General features: G+C 46.1%; 1 protein-coding gene across 5 annotated transcripts; it reads left to right on the top strand.

Moving 5' to 3' along the window:
* Positions 1–879: 879 nt before the first annotated feature.
* On the top strand, positions 880–25,970 carry atp7b (ATPase copper transporting beta). 5 transcript variants are annotated; one of them, XM_077015624.1, is made up of 21 exons: positions 880–1,006; positions 7,825–8,962; positions 9,788–10,030; positions 10,148–10,311; positions 10,553–10,714; positions 11,235–11,317; positions 11,540–11,723; positions 12,225–12,458; positions 13,164–13,255; positions 19,669–19,796; positions 20,329–20,483; positions 20,836–20,970; positions 21,185–21,379; positions 21,534–21,716; positions 22,090–22,294; positions 22,500–22,637; positions 22,859–23,001; positions 23,091–23,294; positions 23,549–23,666; positions 23,861–23,963; positions 24,113–25,968. In XM_077015624.1, the coding sequence occupies exons 1-21, from the start codon at positions 977–979 to the stop codon at positions 24,351–24,353; spliced, it is 4,278 nt and encodes a 1,425-aa protein (XP_076871739.1). In that variant the 5' UTR covers positions 880–976; the 3' UTR covers positions 24,354–25,968. The 5 variants fall into 5 exon arrangements, with proteins under 5 accessions (XP_076871739.1, XP_076871738.1, XP_076871737.1 ...); XM_077015623.1 differs by having other exon boundaries at positions 889–1,006; positions 7,822–8,962; XM_077015622.1 differs by lacking the exon at positions 880–1,006 and adding an exon at positions 6,487–6,972 and having other exon boundaries at positions 7,822–8,962; positions 23,136–23,294; positions 24,113–25,970.
* Positions 25,971–26,169: the final 199 nt, after the last annotated feature.

Raw genomic sequence — 26,169 nt, 5'->3', positions numbered from 1 at the left:
AAATCTCATTCCGTAACTTTGACTCTTAAAGCAGTAGGTGAGATGACCGAGGTAAAGTTGATGAAGGTCTAGTTAGTTGTGGCGGCAGCTGAGGTCTTCTGGAGACGTTAGCTGACTACCTAATGGGCATATTGATTATTGTGGCTAACAGTTAGCCTAGCACTGAAAGATAACACACTCTGTTTCAAGAGACTGATCTATTACAATGTAGCAGGTTTAATAAGTTAATACAGCTTTAAAGAAATGGGAGTTTTGTTGGCATTAAGGATATACTGGTTTAAATGTATAATATATGATTAAATGAGTATCGATATGCATAGAAATATATTTATACTTTTATTGAATGGTTTATTTGAAATACACAATGAATAGTTGGCTATATGAATAAATGTTTATATGAATATGATATAGTGAATTTTTTTAAGTTAGTAAGTTTTGGGTAAACATGCAAATGTGATATTTTGACAGTATTAGTATTAATGTTATTTAGGGGTGAATGCAATGTTATGTATGAGTGGTTATTACTTGTATGAATAGAATTGTATTTGCATTGTTTATACTATATCAAGTCTACATTGCGACTGGAAGAATTTGCTGATGTCTTATTTGTTGATTGATGTTTAATAAATACAGAAGCAACTTTGGGACAAAACACCGAAGATCTTGGTGTGCTCTTCATTTATTCTAGCTGTTTTACAGTAAACCTATCTTACGATCTCCTTGCTGGGACCCTAACATTAGCAAACCACAGCATGTAACCGCATCGGCTTTTATGTGAATTCACCATTTCCTCGTTCTCATAACTAGTTTCACGTTATCAGCGCCAATCTCATGTGACTGGCACCGGCGCTGTTCCTTTTACTCACACACATTATTCTCAGCTACAGTCGATAGCCACAATCCTCTGTAATGTCCCGCGACAACGTTGTGCGTCCATCCTTCTAGAGAAGTGGCGTTTAGACCAAACCTGCCAGTGATGTACGGCTCAACGTGGTCCAGCAAGTGGGTACGTACCGTTTGCCCTCTTGACACTTAGATGAAGCTCGTGCCCTTGAGATCTGGAGGTCAGATATCAGGATGTGTTGCACTCTAATATGTATTAATGACAAAAGTTATATTTCAGAGTTTGATCGTTAAAAGACGCAAACAGTATGACTGTGCCAGACACGTTCAAATAAAGTGCAAAACCAACCAATTAAGCGGCTATTGAGATTTTTCGGAGATTGGGGTAGAGTTGGGATCGCACTATTGCAGCCTGTATTTCAGATAAGGCTGAGATTATATTACTGCCAGCTACTGCGTGTGTTTGTGCACCCCCTTGTGGAAAGTTGTAAGTACAAATAAAAAGTTTTCGAGTTTGTGTGCCGTTTTGTATATGATGCATCATTAGATATAGATAGATTAATACTTTATTGATCCCAGAGGCAGGGGCGCAGATGGCACTGGGGACGGGGGGGACATGTCCCCTCCAGATTTATATTGACCCCATCCGAAATCTAGCATCTACAAGCATAAACGTATATATTGTACAGCTTGGTCCCCCTCACTTCAGAATTTCCATCTGCGCCGATGATCTAGAGGGAAATTCTTTAATCTGTGAAGGTTGCAGTGACCTCTTTCAAGAGTAATATGTAAGGTTGGTAAGTTGCTTTGCCATTATTTTATACAAGTATATCAATGCTGTGGTTAAAGAGCAGAAACTAATGATATGACTTAATGTGATATAAATAACTAGATTTAAGGTCATTTAAATAATTTTCAACATTGATGGGAAGGCATTTGTGTACTAGAAGCTAATTAGAAATTAATGATGTATACACAGTTAAGTCAATTAGAAAGCTGTTGAAGAAAGATTCTACCCCACTGTGCACTTTACATGCTCAGTAATCATTATATGATATTTTGTGCTTCATGCAACCTTTATTAATTTAGGCATGTTAATGAGAAAGGTAATTAACATGCCCCTGACATAAATTCTGTCGCTTATCCATGTTGTGGAAACAAAAGCTTATAACCTGACTTTAAATTCATCGATTGGTTTTAGAAATGACTCATATGAAAGCTGAAACCCTCCCAAATGAGATTTCATTCACGAAAATAAATTTGCTTTACTGCAGAAATATTGATCATTTACAGCTCACCTGTGCTCACTAATTGATTGGTTAATTAGTGGGTGTGTATAAAAAGAACTCCAGCACTCCAGACCTTCACTTGCACTGCAACAACTTGACATTTGACAACATGCCAAAAATCCATCCTGTGACCAAAGCCTTGATTATCAAGACGCTGAAGACCAAATCCACTGCAGAGGTGGCTGGCACCTTTAATGTGTATCAGCGTCAAGTACAAAGAATTAAAAAAAGATTTGAAGAGACTGGAGATGTTTTTGACAAGCCCAGGTCCGGCAGACCACAAGACAACTGCTCGGGAGGAACGTTTGTTGGTTAGAAAACCCAAAGCCAGTCCCTCTTCCACTGCAGCAGAGCTCCACCAGGCCTGGTCACCTCAAGTCCCTGTGTCAACTAGAACAGTTTGTAGGATTCTGTCTCAAAATGGCCTCCATGGTCGAATCAGTGCCCAGAAGCCAGCACTAAACAAAAGGCCCACAGCCCGCTAAACGGATGGGCACTGGAGAAGTGGCAGAAGGTGGATTTCTCAGATGAATCTTCAGTTGAATTACACCACAGCTGCTGCAAATGGTGCAGGAGACCTACTGGAGCCCGTATGGCTCCAAGATTCACCCAGAAAACAGTCAAGTTTGGTGGTGGAAAGATCATGGTCTGGGGTTACATTCAGTATGGGGGTGTGCGAAACATTTACAAGGTGGAAGGCAATATCAATAGCCTAAAATATCAAGAAGTATTAGCTACATCTTACATTCCCAATCATAAAATGGGTCAAATTTTGCAGGAGGATGGTGCTCCATCTCATAGATCCATCTCTAAATCAAAGTTCCTCAAGGCGAAGATGATCAAGGTGCTCCAGGACTGGCCAGCCCAGTCACCAGACATTAACATCATTGAGCATGTTTGGGGTATGGTGAAAGAGGAAACTTGGAAGACAAAACCAAAGAATCTTGATGAACTCTGGGAGGCATGTAAGACTGCATTCTTTGCTATTCCTGATGACTTCCTGATGCGGTCCTTCAAGCTCGTGGAAGTCACACAAAATATTAAATATGGCTCTAATAGCACCACAACGTCATTCACCAGTGTTATGAAACATATATTTGCATATGAAGTGAATTATTAGTTTGATTTTCACCTTACTTTCTGTGGGCGACAACTTTTGTCTTGCCAAAATCTGACCTTTCTCTGTTCATTAAATGATCAATATTTCTGCAGTAAAGCAAATTTATTTTCGTAAATGAAATCTCATTTGGGAGGGTTTCAGCTTTCATTTGAGTCATTTCTAAAACCAATCGATGAATTTAAAGTCAGGTTATAAGTTTCCACAACATGGATAAGCGACAGAACTTATGTCAGGGACTGTAGACGTGCTGATGAGAACGGTCATTTAACCCAGCGTTTCTTTGGAATATGCTGCGGTGTGCGGCGATTAGATTATTTAAAAAATAAATTAATAATAATATTCAAGCGTGAGAAATTCCATGTGTGGCGTGAGAGCGTGTGAAATCACTAAATATGCGTGATTCTCACGCTCAAAGCGTGCATATGACCTGCATATGACCAAGGTCAGCACGTGATTACGCTGACAAAGAGCCATTACGCAGTTTCTATGGAGTGATTTTTGTTTCAATAGTTCCACAAAAGCAAAAGTAAATCCAAGAGCAGAAAGTAAATGTTATGAATGCAAAACAGAAAAAAATATATCAAAAGTATATATTTTTTATATAATTGGTTATTTGAAACTTATTTTCGTTTGCATTTTGACAAGTTTTTGGTTCCATTGTTTTTGTTTTTTTGGATTTTCCCAGTAAGGTCTTTTGCTTCTGGAATCTCTCTTTGCTTCTGCTTCGTTTTTTGCTTCTAACTTTTGGAACACATTTCACGTGAGGGAGGGTCTTAGATGAAGGCGTTCCTCTGCAATCTCCATTGGTCACTGATTCCGGACTGACACAGAGCTCTGGGACCAAGCCACGCCCACCCCACCAGCTTCCCAGCGTTTTCAAACATGGCGGAACGCGGTGGTTCTGTTTCACAGTAGCATGTAAACTAAGTTTTACCATTAAAGTTTATACAAAGGTTATAATTAATTGGTAAATGGTCTGTAGATATTGCAAATGTACACTGTATAATAACTACATTAAGCATGGCAGTTAATATTTAGCACACTTCACCAGCGCGAGCTTTTTAAAATTTTAGTGAACTGGATGCAGGCATGAAAATCTGTCAACTTGCGGCGAAATTCGCCGTTTTGAAGTTTTCATATTTTGCGGTAAAACAAACTCTTATGAAAAATAGGTAGATAGTAAAATAAGAAACAAGATTTTTTTGTAGTTCTAAATGATGAACCCTGGTATTTTTTACACTCATTTTTGCCGCTGATGTTATTTATTGGTTCATTAAGATGTAATGGTTTTGACTGAGCCATCTGGAATGGCGAAAGCGGCTCGCGTTTACGGATCTGGCTCCATATATTGACAAGACAGGTCAATATTTTTCAGCGCGACATTACCGTGAGAGAAGTCAACAGGGAAGAGCGTGTTTAAAGCTAGCCTTTAAATTATTTTTAATTTAATCGCTGCTGTAGCTTCTGTCACCGTTTTGCTACATTCACAATAGTAGCGACTAGTTACTCGCTCCTCCTGGATCATTCGCTAGCGTCCCCGCGGGTCTAAAGTGAGAAGGAAACTAATCCGCACTCTGCGTTTCAATGGACTACTCTTCTTACTCCCACCCCTCCAAGTTAAAATCTTTTTGTTTTTATCTCTGAGTCGGACAGTGTCTGAATGTCATGTCTGACATGTATTATGTTTAGTATCTCTATGTTCAATGGTTCAATGAATATTGTTCACTTCTTTTGTTCACTTCTCTTCACTGAAAAACTGTGAGTGAACAAAGCTGGTTGTATATAGGGTGGCCACTTTTCAGTATTGCTTTAATTTTGGTATTTGGCTTTAATTTTGGTATTTTTTACTATTATGGATTTTACAATATTTGGCATCACCTCTCGTACACCAGCTGCCCCCCACCCCCCGTCCGTCGCCATACCAGATATTGCAAATACTCATATTTCTTCCACACATCAATGTTCTCTCCATCCAGTTCACTAAAATTTTAAAAAGCTCGTGCTGGTGAGCATGCTTAATGTAGTTATTATACATTTGCAATATCTACAGACAATTTAGCAATTAATTATAACCTTTGTATAAACTTTTATGGTAAAACTTAGTTTACATGCTGGGAAGCTGGTGGGGTGGGCGTGGCTTGGTCCCAGAGGCGGTCTCAGAGCTCTGTGTCAGTCCGGAATCAGTGACCAATGGAGATTGCAGAGGAACGCCTTCATCTAAGACCCTCCCACACGTGAAATGTGTTCCAAAAGTTAGAAGCAAAAAACGAAGCAGAAGCAAAGAGAGATTCCAGAAGCAAAAGACCTTACTGGGAAAATCCAAAAAAACAAAAACAATGGAACCAAAAACTTGTCAAAATGCAAACGAAAATAAGTTTCAAATAACCAATTATATAAAAAATATATACTTTTGATATATTTTTTTCTGTTTTGCATTCATAACATTTACTTTCTGCTCTTGGATTTACTTTTGCTTTTGTGGAACTATTGAAACAAAAATCACACCATAAGTTTCCCACTGACTGTAAGTCACATTTATCTTCTCTCTGTCTTAATAATCACTTTTTTTGTGTTATGTTGGCCGGGAGATGGTTGCAGAGAGTATGTTTTCAGGGTTACCAACGCTCACGCATTGAGCATGAGACACACGCATTTGACCGTTTTCACACGCTCTCACGGCACACTTCCGATATCTCACATCCGAAAAAAAAATCTTGTTTATCTGATCTATATCTATGATTCAATGAGTTACTAGTTCGCTCTGGCGCCAACCACCCGCGATCGATAGATTGTGATTTTACGTTCACACCCCCCCCCCCCCCCCCGTCAACAACTTACGTCTCCACCCCCCCCCCCCAAAGCCTGCGTTTTTAACGCATTGTAAACTGGGGTGCCTTAAAATTTTGCATGCATATAAAGGGTGCCACAACTGAAAAAAGGTTGAGAAACACTGATTTAACCAGATGAACTCCGGCTAAGTGAAGCCATGTGCCCAAGTTATATGGTGCTTAATATAGCGAAATTAAAGGAATATGTTTTATAGAAACACCAAGATCACGCGCCCGGACTCCGATCTAGACGGCTATATTCGGAGCTCTTTATATCCGGCCATTTGAAAGAAGTGTATTATTCAGTAGTCACCCAGAACACAAATTAGTCAACACAAATGCTGTTGGATTACATTTATTATTTTTCAAAATTGGTCAGGCAGAAATTCCAAACTGTACGATTTAGTCTGCATCTATACATTTGATTTGTTGTGCACACGGCAAGAACATACAAGTAAATGATCAACAGCTAACGTGACGTTACTGTTTTGATATTAGGCACCGTGTGCAGAGTGAACGCACGCGCAGGTAATGTGCTCGGACGTCACCGTGATGCTGAGCGCAAAACTCTGGCACGATTTAAACCCGCTCCGCTGTCAACTCTCGGCTTGGAGACCACAAAAGACCTTCCACAGGAAATTGTGAAATAACTGCTATGTGAACGCTAAACCACAGTCGAGAGAAGTAATAATAATAGTAATACAAATAATCAGATAGCTGGGACACCGAGATGAAGCTCGCCTCGTTGAGCAACTTCACTAAACGCGTATCAAAGTCCGCGCGTAACGGGGAACAGGTGTGCATGGTCGAGTGTTCGCCTCTGTGTCGCTGCGTGTCGGATCCATGTGTCTGTCGTTCCTTAGAAGACAGAGATGGACTGAAACTACTTAAGGTTAGTGTACTCAAGAGAAGAGCAGAGCGGTAATATAAAGATTATTTGAATTATGTAAAAGTAATTCCAGTTACTTATTATGTTTAAACCTGTATTGACATAATATTGAATCATTTATCACCCGCTTTAGTTTTGGCGTGTGTGTTTTTGCTGAAGTTTTTTTGTGGGGTTGAGGGGTTGCGGTAGATAATTTATGGTATTCATCACAATCTTTAGTTTTGGTTTGTGTGTGTGTGTGTGTGTGTGTGTGTGTGTGTGTGCTGAAGTGTTTTCTATGTTCTTTTGGGTGAGGGGTTGCAGATAATGTATGTGTACTGACATTAATGCTAAGCTATCACATTTCATTAGTCTCACTAATCTTCATAGTGCTTTAGCTGTCAAAACCAATACCCAAGATCTGAGTGTTCAGTGATGCAAGCTATTGTGTGCTTTCTGGTTTCTATAAGGTTTCTATCCTGTTGTTTTACCCTCAATAATTTTTCAAGTGCAAACTAAAATACTGAAATGACCCTCTTCCCAATAGTAATACAACAAACATTAATAAGGTGTAATAACAGTCACCACTATATTTTTCTACCTTGGGCCCCTCCATAAGCTGAGGCCATGTGATAAGTCTGACTTACTGTGTGTATAATCAGCTCTTTGATATTTGCTGGGGGACTTTAGCACTAACACTCCAGTGTGTGTGTGTGATTAGCCTTTGCTAATGCAGTGACCTGGGTTGAACATGGGTTCATTCAGTTCAATTCATTTACCGGACTCCCCACAGATTGTTTGCAAGGTACTGTAACCCATGAATTTTGCTGAGAGGACAGACCAGCCTTTCTCATTTTATGTCTGTTGTTTCAGCAGGAGAACGGAGAACCACACGACACATGGGCTTCTAAGAAACATGCCTTCGATAATCTGGCGTATGAGCCAGGGAGCCTTAGTGAACTTAGGCCGAATGCGGGCCACCTCTCTCGGGTATGTTTCCACCTTAGTGGCCTTGGAGTGCACAGTGCTCAGGTCCTCCGTGCACGGCTTTGTGCTCTCAACGGCGTTGTGGCCGCATCTGTTCCTTTGTCTGATGGCCAAGCCTGGGTAGACCACGATCCCTCAACGGTCACGGTCGGAGTGATCCTTCAGGAGATCCAGGGAATGGGGTACAGGGTGGAAGAGGTGACCACCATGTGGGTGGTTGGACACGGGAAGCCAGCAGCAGACGGAAGCTGGGTGAGGATCGGGGTGGAGGGCATGACCTGCCTCTCCTGTTCTCAGTCTATTGAAGGAAGAGTTGGAGCACTGCAAGGGGTTCTGGGTATCCAGGTGTCTTTAAGCAAGATGGAAGCTGTTATACAGTTTAAACCATCAGAAGTGAAACCCGAACAACTTAGGGAATATATAGAAGACATGGGTTTTGATGCCTTTCTAAAAGACTCACGTGCACTGGAATCATCACACACTGGATATCACCCAGCAGCATTTGTGGAGGTTACGTTAGGTTTGGAAGGGATGCATTGTGGGTCATGTGTAAAGAATATAACAGAGAGCTTATCAAGAATGCTAGGTGTCCAGTCTGTGCACGTGTCCCTGGAAAACAAAAGTGTGGATTTGAAATATGACATATCTCTGACCACTTTGGACACAGTCAAAGGGACGTTGGAGGGTCTCCCTCCTGGGAATTTTAAGGTAACCATTCCAGAAGAGAATCCAGAATTATCTTCTCAGAAGCTGAGGAACAATGCTTCAGAATGCTCTCAGAACTTCAGAACTCATCCCACGGGCAGCACATTCCTCCAAAAAGTGACAGTAGGAATTAAAGGGATGACTTGCAACTCCTGCGTGCAGTCCATAGAGGGGCTTATATCTCAGAGAGATGGTGTGCATTCCATCATGGTGTTTCTGAGCGAGGAGAAGGGGATGATCACCTTTGATCCCCACCTGACCTGTCCTGCAGAGCTCAAGGGTGCCATTGAGGACATGGGTTTTGAAGCGTACCTGGAAGAAGGTATGTACATTCCCAACGTCTAGCCATGTACGGTGGCCTCATTTCCTGCCTCCGTATCGCGGCCACACTCTTACCTGCACATCAGAGCCTCACTTAAAACCATCAGGCAAATATATACCTACTGCTTGGACAGACACCTACTGAATAATAAAGGTTATTTACAGATATCAGCTTGGCCCGAAAGGGTTTTTATCACAAACAGTACAGCCAGGTTAGTGTTTCTGGAAAAGTATGTAAAACATACATATAGTTCTGGGATGTGTTACGGACAGATGATGTGAAGGGTAACAGACCACATCAATCACTTGTATTCTCTGAAAGTGACTAAAACTCACTTGACACAATAAACCAAAAATATTTAACAGACTCTGGCAGGTGCACTTCCCAGAAGTTCTTCTCTACATCTGTGAGCTCAGCTAGTGTGACCAGGTGGACGGGACCGTTGATCTTATCAGCTCCACCAGACTTTGTGGAGTCTTCTCAGCCAGTAGATCCTGAACTTGGACATGGGTTTCCATGGTTGCCATCCAAACGGGCATTCTAGAATAACATGAAGAGTTCTTGAATGTCTCAGACGCAGACGTGGTGACATTTAAACAGCGTAGCGGTGCCAGGATCTGGCGAGAGCGTCTAATCGGATTATCAGAATCGCTCCTTCTCCTTCCTCCTCTGTGTGTTAGACAGCAGTGGCGTGTAGTAATTCTAGCACTAAGAGATTGCAGAAATTACTTTCTGCTGAGTTATTCTTTAATCCATTGAATTGTGATAGGAGAGCAGGAAATGGATTTCACGTGTCCTTTACCGGCTTCTGTTTCTCCATGGAAGATTCTGGCATCGGGGATACCTCAACCAGCAGAAAGGGGTCACATAACAGCACGCACTCTACCCCTAGAAACCCGACTCTACCAAGGGCCAAGCCTCAGACCCCCAAACCTCATGCGGCCGCAGCAAATTCAGTGAGAACACGAGTTCCTGGAGAGGAGACCCAGAAGTGCTTCATCCATGTGACTGGGATGACCTGCGCTTCATGTGTGGCTAACATTGAGAGAAACCTGCACAAGCACAAAGGTGTGTGTGCGTGTGTGTGTGTGCGCGCGCGCTACAACCTCTTACACTGTGATCTCATAAGCAGTTTGTTTAGAAGGTGCTTTGGCGTTCTTGTTGATGCCGTGTTTGTGTGTGCAGGGATTAAAACTGTCCTGGTGGCCCTCATGGCGGGTAAAGTTGAAATAAAGTACGACCCAGAGAACCTGGACCCGGCTCAGATCGTACGTCTCATCACTGACTTGGGCTATGGAGCCTCGTTAATACAAGACGGTGCAGTTAGTGACGGTGTTCTGGACCTTTCCGTGAGTCTGGGTTCTGACACGCGAGGCCAAAGAGCCATTGAGATGGTTCCATGAAGGGGTTTAGAGGCCCTCCCAGAGTGCTTAGCCTGGGAATAATGCAGTTATATGAGGACATGTCAAATAGGGATGATGTATTGTTATACAATGAGGAAGTGGAGATGTACTGCTGTTCAGTAATGTCCTGTGTGCAGTGCTGACAGTCTGCTTTTTTTATTCCTGGTTCTGATTGTTCTGCCAACAGGTGACGGGTATGACATGTGCCTCTTGCGTCCACAACATCGAGACCAAACTCCGCAGAACAGGGGGTATTCTAGAGGCCACTGTTGCCCTGTCCACCAACAAGGCTCATGTTAAATTTGACCCAGATGTGGTAGGGGCCCGTGACATCATAAGAACCATAGAGGTAAAGTAAGGAACGAAACCGTGCATTGGCAAAACGTGAACTACAGCTGGTTGCTGTCATCAAAAAATGTTCTTGCATACAACATAAATGTGTTGCGAGTGCTTTGATGGTTCTTCGTCACTTTGATCCCACACACTTCATTACTGCCACGCTAAAATAGGCTGTGCAAATTGATGAGATGCTTGTGTATTTTTTCACTAATTAATTCTGAGTTCCTGGTGGTTGTTGTTATGGAACTGAACCTGGGAGGACAAATTTGCTCTTTGTGTTGATGCAGTAAACAACTAATGTTGCAAAATGTTATTCAGTAATATGTATCAGAAAATATGCTGATCATTATTATTATTGTTAATATTATGATTCTAAATCATTGTAATTGATTTTGAATTATATTTTAGTTGATTATGGAAATTAGCAAATCAAATGTCATGAGAAACACGCCAGTCATGACATCATACACTCTCTCTCTTTCTCTCTCTCTTTCTCTGTATTCTAATCTGTATTCTCTGTACCCCTGTAGGGTCTGGGATTTGGAGTGTCCTTGATAAAGAACGATGCCTTACGGAAGAATGACGGTTTGGACCTCCACAAGGAGATACACCAGCAAGTATCTCTTGCTTTCTACTGCATTCCTCATTTTAATAAAGTTACAGCAATGCACAGTAGTAAAAACACAACAGACTGAGCACCCTGAGTTGGACTTAGTGCTGAGAAACTGCAAAATTTCACGTCAGAAATAAGCATCCAAGCCACAGCAAACTGACCCTGATGGACATGAGCGTGGCTTCAGTAACCTGATAGTTCAGCGGGTCTTCTCGGCTGTAGGTGGAAGCAGTCTTTCCTCTTCTGCCTGGTCTTCGGCATCCCCGTCATGGGCCTGATGATCTACATGATGGTGATGGACAGCCAGCACATGGAGCACGGTGGCTCCATGCCTGAGGAGCAGAACGTCCTGCCCGGACTCTCCATCCTCAACCTGGCCTTCTTCCTGCTGTGCACACCTGTCCAGGTGATATGGCAACCAGGCTTGCTTTATAGGGCTGTAATTCACATAACAGATAGATATGTGTTTCTTTATTGTGTGTCTGTGTGTGTATTAATGCAGTGACTTTATGTTCTACACTATTATAAGTCAATCAGTGCCATGGGATAATACAGGTATACAGGTATTATTATACAGGTATTATTTAGAGATAGAGATAGAGATAGAATAGAATGTTAGAGATAGAATGTTAAATATTGCTAAAAGAAATGTAAATTTTTATATAGCTGGAGCATGATAATTTTAATATGACAATTCAATATGATATTACCCATGTACAACCTGAGTCTGAACGTCTGTGTATGTCCTGAGTCTGAACGTCTGTGTATGTCCTGAGTCTGAACGTCTGTGTACGTCCTGAGTCTGAACGTCTGTGTACGTCCTGAGTCTGAACGTCTGTGTACGTCCTGAGTCTGAACTTCTGTGTACGTCCTGAGTCTGAATGTCTGTCTGTCTCCACCACGTCAGATTTTCGGAGGTCGTCACTTCTACATCCAGGCTTACCGTTCTTTGAAGCATGGCACAGCCAACATGGATGTGCTCATCGTCCTGGCAACCACTGTCGCCTACGTGTACTCATGTATCGTGCTGCTTGTTGCCATGGGTGAGGGCGCCTCACAAAGTCCCGTCACGTTTTTCGATACGCCCCCCATGCTGTTCGTGTTCATCGCCCTCGGACGCTGGTTGGAGCATGTTGCCAAGGTGAAGAGAAAAATACTCTACCCAGAATCCCCTGGAAACTGGGTTGCTAAGAAAAAAAAAACATTTGAGCTGTGTCAAATTTTGAAATCTATTTAAACAGAAGAGTTCAAAATGACTGTGGAATATCCACGGAAGTTTTAGTCAGCTCAGCTAACTCAGATAATTACCTGAAATTAAAGTAATAGCTAAATAAATTATTTACCATTTTTATCATTTATCATTATTTTGTTATCAATATTTATCTTTCAATATTTTCATTCAACAACTGTCTTCAGTATACATTACAATGAATAGCATTTTACTGTTATGTATAAACTCAGGGTTATTCAGTGCTTTGAAGAGCACAATGATAAAATATATAACCTATATTAGCCAATATTAAAAACCCTTGCAGTGTTTGAGATCCGGCTGAGTCACGGTCTATTTCTGAGGTTGAAACTTCACACACGTCTCCCTGATTTAAGTCTATTTAAGGTTAAAGACATGGCCTGTTATTTATACTTAGTCATTCTCTTGCTGCATGCCACCAAGGTGTATCACTGTCATAAAAGGCTTCAGTGATTTCAGTGGTAAAGCTTACAGGCATTCTGGAGCCTGGGTTGTCATTTTCTAGCTAGATTTAATCTGGAACTACTGACACTGGACTGTGTATGTTTTGATCACAAGTTCAAATTGATTATTAGAATTATTATTATGCCGTTGTAGAGCAAGACTTCAGAAGCTCTGGCAAAGCTCATCTCTCTTCAGGCCACAGATGCAACTATCGTGGTATTAGGGCACGATAATTCCATTATCAGGTATGGGCTGTTATTACTACATCACATAGCTGTTATTATGACATCATAGAGTTGTTATTACTACATCACATAGCTGTTATTATGACATCACAGAGCTGTTATTACTACATCACATAGCTGTTATTATGACATCATAGGCTGTTATTACTACATCACATAGCTGTTATTATGACATCACAGAGCTGGTATTACTACATAACATAGCTGTTATTATGACATCATAGGCTGTTATTACCACATCACATAGTTGTTATGACATGATAGACTGTTATTACTACATCACATAGCTGTTATTACTACATCACATAGCTATTATTATGACATCACAGAGCTGTTATTACTACATCACATAGCTATTATTATGACATCACAGAGCTGGTATTACTACATCACATAGCTGTTATTATGACATCACATAGCTGGTATTATGACATCACAGACCACCGGCATAGCCCAAAAATGTCCTATAAACAGGAACGGGTCTAGCAGTCCTGACAGTGCTTAGAAGTGGAAGACTCATGGTGTCACCAGATACTTTCTTCCAGGATTCAACTCTTGTGTTGTAGTTCACTCACAGCATATTGGCCATTTGTATGCTGTACTGATAATGATATGCTACAATATGTATATGTATTCATCTTAAAATGTACATTTTGTATTGTTCCATACATAATTTAGCAGTAATGGGAAATCTATTGTTTTGGCTCTGTGCTCCATTTTGTCTCCATTTTGTGCCTGGACGGAGACACTGAGTGTTACACGCCGCCTCCGATCGCGGCGGTGACGCGTTGGTTTAAACGTGACGAGGACTCAAACGCTACCCACTAAAAGCGAACGGCAAAAAACAGCTAACTGAAACCTCCGCGACTGCGGGAAAAACGAAAACAAAAACCCCAGAAGGAAACAACAGAAGAACGACACGGAGAAACTCGACGTGTGTACAGACCAGGTAAGTAAACAAACAAAAACACGCGGAACGGAAGACAACGCGTCTTTTAAGAAAAAACAGGGAAAACGAAAATCACACGGAGAATGCCTCAACGTGTCAGAGAGGGAAGAGAAAAAAATAAGAAACAAAAGATGAAGCTTAGGTAATACGACCTACAGCTTCTACCTGGTTACCTGTCAGTCTGTCGACCAGAACACTGGAGAACAAACCGACATAGAACAGAGAGGAAAAAAACAGAACGCAAGACAGACAAAACCTGAGAACGCTCAGGAGAGAAACAAGAGAACGAGAGAAACGTAGAAATAGCACGAAGGCAAGAGAAATTGGCTTAGGCTGCGAGTGCACAGAACAACGCTGAAGTCACCCGTATTAAATAGGCTGCTTACAGCTGCAATCTATTGGGCTTGATTGCCCCTGGTTCTAGCTCGCGTACTCCACCTAGTGGCTGCAGGAGGCACGCGCCTGGGTCTAACCCTGACAGAACCCCCCCCTCTAGGCCCGAGACCCCGCGGGCCCAGGGCCACAGCCCTGTCACGATAAAAGGAAGTGATCAGGGAACGATCCAGGATGCGTGCCCTGGGGACCCAAGACCGCTCCTCAGGCCCGTAACCCTCCCATTCCACCAGGAACTGGTCCCACCCCCTGACCCGACGAACGTCCAAAAGACGCCGTACCATATAGACCGGACCCCCACCAACCATACGTGGTGCAGGAGGAGCCGGGGCGGGAGAAGAACCACACAGGAACGGTCGGAGATGGGACACGTGAAACACCGGGTGGACACGCATGGAAGGAGGGAGCACCAAACGGTAGGTGACCGGGTTGATGCGACGGTCGATCTTGAACGGACCCAGGAAGCGAGGAGCCAGTAAGTTACCTGCCGCCAACCACACCCACTGACCAGGACGGAAGGACAGCGCAGGGAGACGGTGCTTGTTGGCGCTGCGGCAATAAGCGGAGGAGACCTTCAACAAGGCCGAGCGGGCCCGTGACCACGCCTTGCGGCAGCGCCAAAACTGAGCCACAGCGGAAGGCACAGCCACGTCTTGCTCGTGATCCACAAACAGAGGGGCATACCCGAACAAGCACTCGAAGGGCGACATGCCCAGAGCCGAATGCCACAGCGTGTTGTGGGCATACTCAGCCCACAACAGGTGGTCGGCCCAGGACGCAGGGTTAGTGGATGCCAGGCACCTGAGGGTCTGCTCCAGGTCCTGGTTTACACACTCGGTCTGGCCATTAGACTGGGGATGGAAACGCGAAGACAGGCTAGCGGAGGCGCCAAGGAGGGTCAGGAACGCCTTCCAGAAGCTGCTGGCGAACTGGGGCCCTCTATCGGACACCACATCCTGAGGGAACCCGTAATTGCGGACTACATGAATCAGCAAGAGAGACGCAGTCTCCCGGGCGGAGGGCAGCTTGGGCAGGCCGATGAACTTACTGAATTTGGAAAACCTGTCAACGACCACGAGAATGGTGGTTAGCCCTTTAGAGGACAGAAGCCTGGTGACGAAATCTAGGGAGATATGAGACCACGGTCTGGAGGGTGTGGGTAAAGGGCACAACAACCCCCTAGGCTTGCTGCGTGGCGCCTTGCTTCTGTTACACACCTCGCAGGAGGCCATGAAGTCGCGGATCTCCTGATCCATCACTGGCCACCAAAACCTCCTCTTTATGAGCTCGGCGGTCCGCCTTGCGCTAGGGTGCACCGCGTAACGCTCAGTATGTCCCCACAAGAGGACCTTGCGCCGGGCGGTCGAGGAAACGTAGAGACAGCCAGGAGGAACACCGCTAGGCCGGGGTTCATTGGCGAGTTCGTCCTGCACTGTCTTCTCAATACCCCACTGAATGGGTGCCACCACAACCCCCGGGGGAAGCATGGTTTCAGGTGGACTGTCAACGAGAGGAGGTTCCCACTGACGAGACAAAGTGTCAGGCTTAGTGTTCTTCGAGCCCGGATGGTGTGACAAAGTGAAATTGAAACGGCTAAAAAACAGGGCCCACCTGGCCTGTCTAGCATTGAGACGCTTGGCCTGCTGGAGGTACATCAGGTTTTTGTGGTCCGACCAGACCAGGAAAGGGTGACGGGCTCCCTCCAGCCAGTGCCGCCACTCCTCTAAGGCCATTTTAACGGCCAGGAGTTCTTTGTCCCCTACGTCGTACCACCTCTCCGTAGGGGTGAACCGATGCGAAAAATAGGCGCAGGGGTGCAGCTTAGGTGGTTCCCCAACCCTCTGAGAGAGAACCGCCCCAACGCCCAAATCAGAGGCATCGGTTTCAACAACGAAAGGGAGCTCAGGGTCAGGAACCCGCAACACCGGAGCACTGGTAAAAAGGCCCTTAAGCGCCTCGAATGCCTTCTGGGCTTCAGGGGTCCACGTGAATTTCCCCAACTTTTTACTAGTAAGGGCAGAAAGCGGAGCAGCAAGGGAGCCAAAATCCCTGATAAACCGTCTGTAGAAATTGGCAAAACCCAGAAAGCGTTGAGCCAAACGAACGGACGTGGGCACGGGCCATTGAGTTACGGCTTTGATCTTGGCGGGGTCCATTGCCAGTTGACCCTTAGCGACGATGAACCCCAAGAAGGCCACCTCGGAGACGTGGAACAGGGACTTCTCCAGTTTTATGTAGAGGTGGTTCTCTAGTAACAACTGGAGGACGTGGCGAACATGTTGCTGATGCTCTTGGACGGTACAGCTATATATTAAAATGTCGTCGAGATAGACATAGGCGTAATCGTCCAGAGCCTCCCTAAGTACACCGTTCATGAACCGCTGGAAAGCCGCGGTTGCGTTCATGAGCCCAAACGGCATAACTAAATACTCGTAATGCCCAGAGGGTGTATTGAAGGCGGTTTTCCACTCGTCGCCTTCTCTGACTCGCAACAGATTATACGCGCTTCTCAGATCTAACTTAGTGAAGACCGTCGCCCGTTGAAGGGCCTCAAAGGCGGAGAACATAAGAGGTAAGGGGTGGCGGTCTTTGATGGTGATCTTATTTAGTCCCCTGTAGTCTATGCAAGGGTGGATGCCCCCATCCTTTTTCCCCACAAAGAAAAACCCAGCACCTGCGGGAGGGGTAGAGGGATGGATGGTACCAGCAGCGAGCGCTTCCTGAATGTAGGATTCCATAGCCTTGCGTTCAGGCAGTGCTAAGGAAAACAAACGCCCCCTAGGGGGAGTTGTACCAGGTAAGAGGTTGATCGCTATATCGCAGGCTCTATGCGGGGGTAGGAAGCCTGCCTTACGCTTGCTGAACACGTCTTTTAAGTCGTGGTAAACAGCAGGGACTTTTTCTAAGCCTGCTATTTCTTCTTGCCTGTCCCCGGGTTTACTGCAGCGGGGCACCAAGCATGACTGTTCGCACACTTTACTCCAACGATTGATGGAAAGGTTGAGCCAGTCAATATCAGGATTGTGGCGCTGAAGCCAGGGAAACCCCAAGATCAACTGCAGTTTGGGCGCAGCGATGACATAAGGGGTGAGGGTTTCGTAATGGTTCCCTATGGTAACTGTCAGAGGGACGGTTTGGTGGGTTATATCACCTGAAGTGAGCAACCTGCCGTCCACGGCGGACACCGAGAGAGGTTTTTCTAGGGGAACCAGAGGTACAGAGAGAGAAGCTACGAGGGCGGAGTCAATGAAATTGCCAGTAACCCCCGAGTCCACGAGAGCCAAAACCCGGTGTTCGCCTGAACCCCTCCATGAGATAACTACGTGGGGCATCAGACCGCAGGCGGGGAAATAAGCGCCACGACCCATCGGTGCAACCCTGTTCACCGACGGGTCTGCCCTTTTCCCTGTAACTCGGGACACTCTGCGATTCTATGGTCAGCCCGGCCGCAATAAAGACATTTGCCCTCCCGTAAGCGGGTTTGTCTTTCCTGACGGGAGAGGCGAGTGTGCCCTAACTGCATGGGCTGTTCTGATGTTTCGCTGTCCCCTTGAGTAGTCTTGTGTACTGGAGACACTGGTTTAACACTGGGTGGAGCGAACAAACGGCGGTGTTTGTGATCCCGTAACCGATTGTCTAACCTAACAGTGAGTTCTATAGCGTCGTCCAAACCGCTGGGTGGGTCTCTGAGGGACAGTTCGTCCTTTATCTCTTCACTCAGTCCTTCTATGTAAATAGCCCCCAGCGCCTCTGAACCCCAATCGCTCTCTGCCGCCAGTGTGCGGAAATCTAACGAGTATTCTGCCACAGTCGATCTGCCCTGTCGTAAACGCAACAGTTTAGATGCGACAATACCTCCAGAAGCCGGATGAAAAAACGCCTGACGCATAGCCCGAGAAAACCGCTCAAAAGAGGAACAGAGTTCCGGTTGGTTCTCCCACACTGGTGTAGCCCACCGTAGTGCTTTCCCCGAAAGCAATGCCATCACATAGGCCACCTTAGCACGCTCGGTGGGAAAACGGGATGGCTGCTGCTCAAAGATCAGGGAGCACTGTAATAAAAACCCCCTACACTCGTTGGGATCCCCACTGTAACGCGCCGGAGCGGGCAATGCGGGTTCAGCACGGGAATCGGCAGGCAGCCCTACAGCCCCGGAGGAAGCCGGAGGGCTGGGAGCTGCAATTGGCGGATCTGGCTTTTGAACCGAGAGGGTGATAGCCTGGAGCTGGGTATGTATTTCCCGAAGTGTCTGCTCATGCCTGCCGATAGCCTGCCCTTGCATAGCGAGGGCATTCCGCATCTCGTCGGCGAATGGGTCAGCTGAGTCCATAACAGGCTGAAGTTGTTCTGTTACGTGCCGCCTCCGATCGTGGCGGTGACGCGTTGGTTTAAACGTGACGAGGACTCAAACGCTACCCACTAAAAGCGAACGGCAAAAAACAGCCAACTGAAACCTCCGCGACTGCGGGAAAAACGAAAACAAAAACCCCAGAAGTAAACAACAGAAGAACGATACGGAGAAACTCGATGTGTGTACAGACCAGGTAAGTAAACAAACAAAAACACGCGGAACGGAAGACAACGCGTCTTTTAAGAAAAAACGGGGAAAACGAAAATCACATGGAGAATGCCTCAACGTGTCAGAGAGGGAAGAGAAAAAAATAAGAAACAAAAGATGAAGCTTAGGTAACACGACCTACAGCTTCTACCTGGTTACCTGTCAGTCTGTCGACCAGAACACTGGAGAACAAACCGACATAGAACAGAGAGGAAAAAAACAGAACGCAAGACAGACAAAACCTGAGAACGCTCAGGAGAGAAACAAGAGAACGAGAGAAATGTAGAAATAGCACAAAGGCAAGAGAAACTGGCTTAGGCTGCGAGTGCACAGAACAACTAACAACTTCAGCAATGAGTTGCTGAAGTCACCCGTATTAAATAGGCTGCTTACAGCTGCAATCTATTGGGCTTGATTGCCCCTGGTTCTAGCTCGCGTGCTCCGCCTAGTGGCTGCAGGAGGCACGCGCCTGGGTCCAACCCTGACACTGAGTGTGAGGTGTGTCTTCCCGAGTGAGGAGCAGGTCTCCGTGGAGCTGGTGCAGAGAGGAGATGTGGTGAAGGTGGCGCCTGGAGGGAAGTTCCCTGTGGACGGGAAAGTGGTCGAAGGAAGTTCCATGGCTGACGAGTCGCTGATCACAGGTGAGAAGCTCTGTGGGGTGTGCTGGCCTGCTACATGCCTGATGATAAACTCCAGTGGTGTGGTGTGCTGGCCTGCTACATGCCTGATGAGAAACTCTAGTGGTGGGTTGTGCTGGCCTGCTACATGCCTGATGATAAACTCCAGTGCTGTGGTGTCCTGGCCTGCTACATGCCTGATGATAAACTCCAGTGGTGGGGTGTGCTGGCCTGCTACATGCCTGATGAGAAACTCCAATGCTGTGGTATTTGATAGACGTATATTTATGCATTTTGTTAACTAATCACATTTTGGGGGGTAATGAATTTACCCTCTAACTCATTTCCTTCTGTGGATCTGATATCTTAGTTTGTCCCACAGGTCAGAAATGTCCTTTATACACAGCTACATAGATAACTGTACAAGGCTCTCTCTCTCTAATGTCATCACTGACCACTAATATCCTGTTAGTGGTCCCGGTGTTAAACCATTATGTCTGGAAGTGACCATGTGCAGTGAGAGTCATGCATAGCTTTGATGGCCATGTGACCCCAGGGGAGCCGATGCCAGTTCGCAAGAAACCCGGTAGCTGTGTGATCGCTGGCTCCATTAACGCACACGGAGCTTTGCTGGTGGAGGCTACACACGTCGGTGCGGACACCACGCTCTGCCAGATAGTTCGACTAGTTGAGGAGGCGCAGACGTCCAAGGTAGCTCACGTTATTAAAGCACACAAACGTGCACATGCACGCAGGTAGACGGCAGGCACAGATACGTAATGTCATAGAACACAGCTGGAAACATTCATGACGTACAGTGTCATTTACAGAAACACACAGATACAGACATACAGTGTCATTTACAGAAACACACAGATACAGACATACAGTGTTATTTACAGAAACACACAGATATAGACATACAGTGTCATTTACAGAAACACACAGATATAGACATACAGTGTCATTTACAGAAACACACAGATATAGACATACAATGTCATTTACAGCAAGGTGTGCTTCACTGCTCTGCTGGTTTTATGTGTTTTAATTCTTTGCTCAGGCACCGATCCAGCAGTTTGCCGACAAGCTGAGCGGCTACTTCGTCCCTTTCATCGTCGTGGTCTCCGTGCTCACTCTGGCAGCCTGGCTCCTTATTGGGTTTCTCAACTTCGCCATCGTGGTGAAGTATTTTCCCGTGAGCAAGCGCAGGAACACACCCTGCTTATCCTATGCACTTCCTTAATGAGATTTCCTGTGCACTTATACATTGGCGATATCAGGCAAGGCCAAGGTATTTAAAACCTGCCTCTCATAAACATTGAACCTGGATATCTGTGTGTGTGTGTGTGTGTGTGTGTGTGTGTGTGTATGAATTTATTAAACCATGTATGACCGGTGTGTCTTTGCAGGACTATGATAAAAGCGTTCCGCGGACGGATGTGGTCATGCGATTTGCGTTCCAAGCCTCCATCACTGTGCTGTCAATCGCCTGCCCCTGCTCTCTTGGCCTGGCAACCCCGACGGCGGTGATGGTGGGCACGGGGGTGGGTGCCCAGAACGGCATCCTCATCAAGGGTGGAGAACCACTGGAGATGGCCCACAAGGCAAGACTCACAAACTCCTCTGGTTTTGGCACATGTTTAGATTGGGACACGCTACATGTACTGTAATCCTAAAATAATGCCAACATATAATCCTGATATGATGCCTTCTTGTAATCCCAAACTGATGCCACCCTGTGCCCCCTGCCTCCAGCAGATCAGAGTGGTGATGTTCGATAAAACGGGCACTATCACCAACGGCGTGCCACAGGTGACCTGGGTTCTGGTTCTGTGGGATCGGGCACGGTTGCCCTTGCGCACAGTTCTGGCCGTGGTGGGGACGGCAGAGGCCTGCAGTGAACACCCACTGGGCACCGCTGTTGCCAAGCACTGCAGAGAGGTATAACACACACACAAATATACATACACATCATACACATACACACACACACACACAACAACAACCTCATGTTGCTTCTTTATAGGTGTTCAGCACAATGTAGTGTGCTGTGAAAGGCCCCCAGCTTCCTCAGGTCACTCATGTATAGGCGTCTAACATGAATGCCTTGAGCGTATCTGTTTAAATCAGAATGGGTTTCCAGTGCCAGCTCTTGCAGCTAATCACAAAGTGGAAGTATAACTTAAAAGACGGAGTTGTGCTCCCACACTCGCTGGTGCCCTCGGGCTTGGATGACGGCCCGGGTGGGTCTGAAGTGTTGGACCTGGGTTAAAGCCTCTCTCTGGCACGCCTCTCCATCCCTGCATCCGCACAGGAGCTGGGCACCGAGACACTGGGCTACTGCCAGGACTTCCAGGCTGTGCCAGGCTGTGGAATCAGCTGCAGGGTCTCCAACCTGGAGGAGCTGCTGTCCGCGGAGGTCAGCCCAGACCCGGAGGGTGTGCGTGCAGCCCGGCTCACGTTGCAGGGGGCCACGATGGACGAGGGCACCGTGCTGGCGGATGCAGACGCAGGCCCAGGTTTGGAGATGTGTGCTTACGCTGCCCCCTACTGTGCGATCATCGGCGTTTCATCTGCCAGAAGTTTAAAAGGGCAGTGTGTTGTAGCAGACCTTTTTGACCATCTCTTGCTGTTAATTTACAACTCTGTTTATGTCATCGATGCGTTTTGTGCCAGCAGGCATGTGGATGCCTTCTTTCCTCACGTGTTGGTGTGTGTGTACAGGACAGACCTCCTACTCCGTCCTGATTGGGAACAGGCGGTGGATGCAGAGGAACGGAATACAGGTCACGGCCGATGTGGATGAAGCCATGAGCAGCCACGAGAAGAAAGGCCAGACAGCCATCCTGGTGGCCATCGACGGTACATCTCCATCTGGACACACCTGCCTCTTTCTCCCTCTAACTCTCTCTCTCTCCCTCTCCACCTCTCTCTCTTCACCCCTCTCTCTCTCTCCAAACCATGAATTAAGAATGAAGTGTTTAGAGTATGATATTCTTCGTTGTCTCAGCCCTGCATTCTTTCTTCTGCCTTCGTCTCACGAATGTCTCACTCCCTCCTTGACTACCTCCCGGTTGTCTCAGGTGTGCTGTGTGCTATGCTAGCTATAGCAGACACTGTGAAAGCAGAATCTGCTCTGGCCGTGCGCACGCTGAACAAGATGGGGATCGAAGTTCTCATGATCACTGGAGATAACAGACGCACTGCTAAAGCCATTGCCTCTCAGGTACACACACACACACACACACACACACACACACACAAACATTGCATTGGCAGTGTGCTTTTGTCACCTGGTTGCGCTCTGAACTGCAGGTGGGCATCAGGAAGGTGTTTGCTGAGGTCCTGCCCTCTCACAAGGTGGCCAAGGTCCAGGAGCTGCAGGAGAAGGGTGTGAAGGTGGCCATGGTGGGCGACGGGGTGAACGACTCGCCCGCGCTCGCCCGCGCAGACCTGGGCATCGCCATCGGGACGGGCACCGACGTGGCTATCGAGGCAGCAGATGTGGTGCTCATTCGGGTGAGGACGGCCTACGGGGTTGGGGGTGGGGGTGAGGGGGGGGGGGGGGGGGGGTGGGTGTTGTGGGGGGGTGGGGGTGAGGGGGGGTGAGGGTTCTACTGCGTTCCTCATTCCCAGCCCGGGAGAGTCCCCCACCGCCCCACGCTCTTTATGGACTTTCTGTCACAACACTTCAAGTTCATGAGTTGCGAATGCAGCACGTATTTCAGCGTGAGATGTTGTGAGATGTTTGTGGTTCTCCACGTTTGATGTAGAATGACCTGCTGGATGTGGTGGCCAGTATTGAGCTGTCCAAAAAGACGGTGCAGAGAATCCGAATCAACTTCGTTTTCGCACTCATTTACAACCTGCTGGGCATTCCTATCGCAGCAGGTGTGGAAAACACACACACACACACACACACACACACACACACACACACACACACACACACACACACACACACACACACACACATACACACACACAGACAAAATATCACACTTTTCTGTCCTCAGGGCATTCATTGTTTATTGGAGTTTCTATTGAAATCTCATGGTTAAGTGGGTGTGTGTGTTCCTGCCCAGGTGTGTTTATGCCCGCTGGTTTGGTGCTCCAGCCCTGGATGGGTTCAGCAGCTATGGCCGCCTCTTCTGTCTCCGTGCTAGTCTCCTCTTTGCTGCTACGGCTGTGAGTTGCACACGCATGGCTCGCAAAACATTTTAAAGCTGCGCTCTGTGGCCTTACAACAACGGAGCTGCTAAGAATCACAGAGAGCAACTTTAAATAACCCCACAAAACTCTTCTGTGCCCCTCACGTCTCCCTCCGCCTCTCCCAGGTACAAGAAGACGTCGGTGGAGCAGTACGAGTCACGTGCTCACGGCCGTCCGTGGAGCATGAGCTCGTCCCAGATCAGCACCCACGTGGGGCTGGAGGATCGTGGCTGTAGCCGGTCTCGATCTGGAGACGCCTCCCAGAGCCCCGGGCCCTCTGGCCTGGCCAGGCCGCTGCCTTACTCAGACCACGACCGCTGTTCACTTCTGGACTACGACCGACATGCACAAAAGCTCATAGTGTAAAAAAGTGCAAAGTGCTCACATGGAGCACAAATGGAAAGACATGGTTTGTAAAACACTTAATTTTGTGCTGCGTGCACTTATTATATTACAAATGTCCCAGCGGTATTTTATCTGTTGAGATTTTTTAAACTGAGTCACTTTTTAACTTAGAAATTTTAAAACTGTTTAAAACAGAAAATCACAGAGGCATATTCTGTTAAATTGACAAGCATTGTTAAGAAAATAGTCAAAAATGCCTCAAACTTCCGTCATTTTACTTATGATAAGTTCCCTGTCCATGTTTGAGGAACACTGACGCAGGGGTGTGGCTGGGAAGCTGCATTTCTTACTGTTGACCAACAGGTGTCAGCAAAGTGCATCGGATTTCAGGAAAGGCTGACCTTGGCACGTACTTTGTCCACAAAGCCAACCCAAACCCGTATGTTTCGGGCAGAACCTGGCATGGCCCTTCACACAAGATGCCTACACATGGCCCGAATGTGGAGACTCCTGCTAAGACCTCCAACATTAATGCAATGTACGTGTGTAACCAGAGAAAACAGGACACAGACTGACTAGGTGGAGTCATCAACACTTTTATTTAAAAAAATGAAGAATATGTTTAATTAGATCTTGAGAGATACCACTTCACTCAATACATATCGTTCTTTGCTTTTGGCTTTTTATTCAGTTTAAAAGACAGGTATTACTCATGTGTTATGTATTACTGTGATGTCCACCCACACACACACACACACACACATACACACACCCTCATCTCCATACAGAGACACTCAGCCAATTGTGCTATGCCCTTTGCCGAAAGCCACAAACAGGGATTTCAGAGCGGCAAAGACAAAAATAAAGCGTGTGAGAACACAGAGATCATGTCTTCGCTCATTAACGTTGTTAGGAGAGATCAGAACACAAGAATCACACACTTGTGTTGATTTGACACAAAACAAACAAAAGCCCAGGAACACAAGACAGCCTTAAGTGTCCAGGAGGAGAAGCAGCAGAATCACAACAGTGCGCTGTGGGCCTGGCTAACGAATCGTCTTCACTGCTGAAGTATCGATGGTTTCTATAAAATGGCACCAAAATCAGTTTCAGGAATCCCTGACTGTGGCTTTGCTGTCTGAAGTAACACAAACGCTCCTGTGTCCTCTAATGCATCCAGAAAACACTGCTGAAGGCAAAGATTGTGCATCCAGCTGATGGCAGCTAATATTATTGGGAAGATTATTATTAGTTATAGATAATTATTGGCATATCGTAGAAGCTTGCAGGCTTGGTTCCTGGCTACTGTAGGAAAATTGGCAGGAGAACTTTTGCAAAGCTTCATATGTTGTGTAAGATACAGAAGGTCCATATGTCCATAAGTAATTTCTACACTTTAGGTGTTCGCATTATCGCTGTATTGTGTGTGATGTTGGGAGTGAACATTTGTGTTTGTGTGTATGAGTAGTTCATAAATCGTTACGTGTACATATTATCTGCAGTATTCCCATAAACCAGCACAATCGATTCTTTGAACTGCTTCATTCAGGGTTACAATTGAGCTGTGTTTTCTCCTCAGCCAAGAGGCCCAGACTCACACAGCCAGTGTTAATGGCACAGCGTGGGTTAATGCCGCAAGGGTTTTTTTGATGAGGGCAGAACGTTTCAGGACCAGCCCAGAAGAGTTCACCTCAGCCTGAATCACTGGGAAGGTTCATTCCATAATGGGCTGAGACAGTGCTTCACGAGATGAATCTCACCAGTGGCTCTCTGTGCTGTGTGAGAACATGGTGTGCATTAATACACGTAGTAGTTTTCTTGTTTGATAAGTTAGTTG

This window comes from Brachyhypopomus gauderio, chromosome 8, assembly GCF_052324685.1.
Source record: "Brachyhypopomus gauderio isolate BG-103 chromosome 8, BGAUD_0.2, whole genome shotgun sequence".
In the NCBI taxonomy this organism is placed as follows: Eukaryota; Metazoa; Chordata; class Actinopteri; order Gymnotiformes; family Hypopomidae; genus Brachyhypopomus; species Brachyhypopomus gauderio.
Note: the sequence above shows the minus strand (reverse complement) of the source record. Positions and strands in the feature narration are given on the sequence as shown.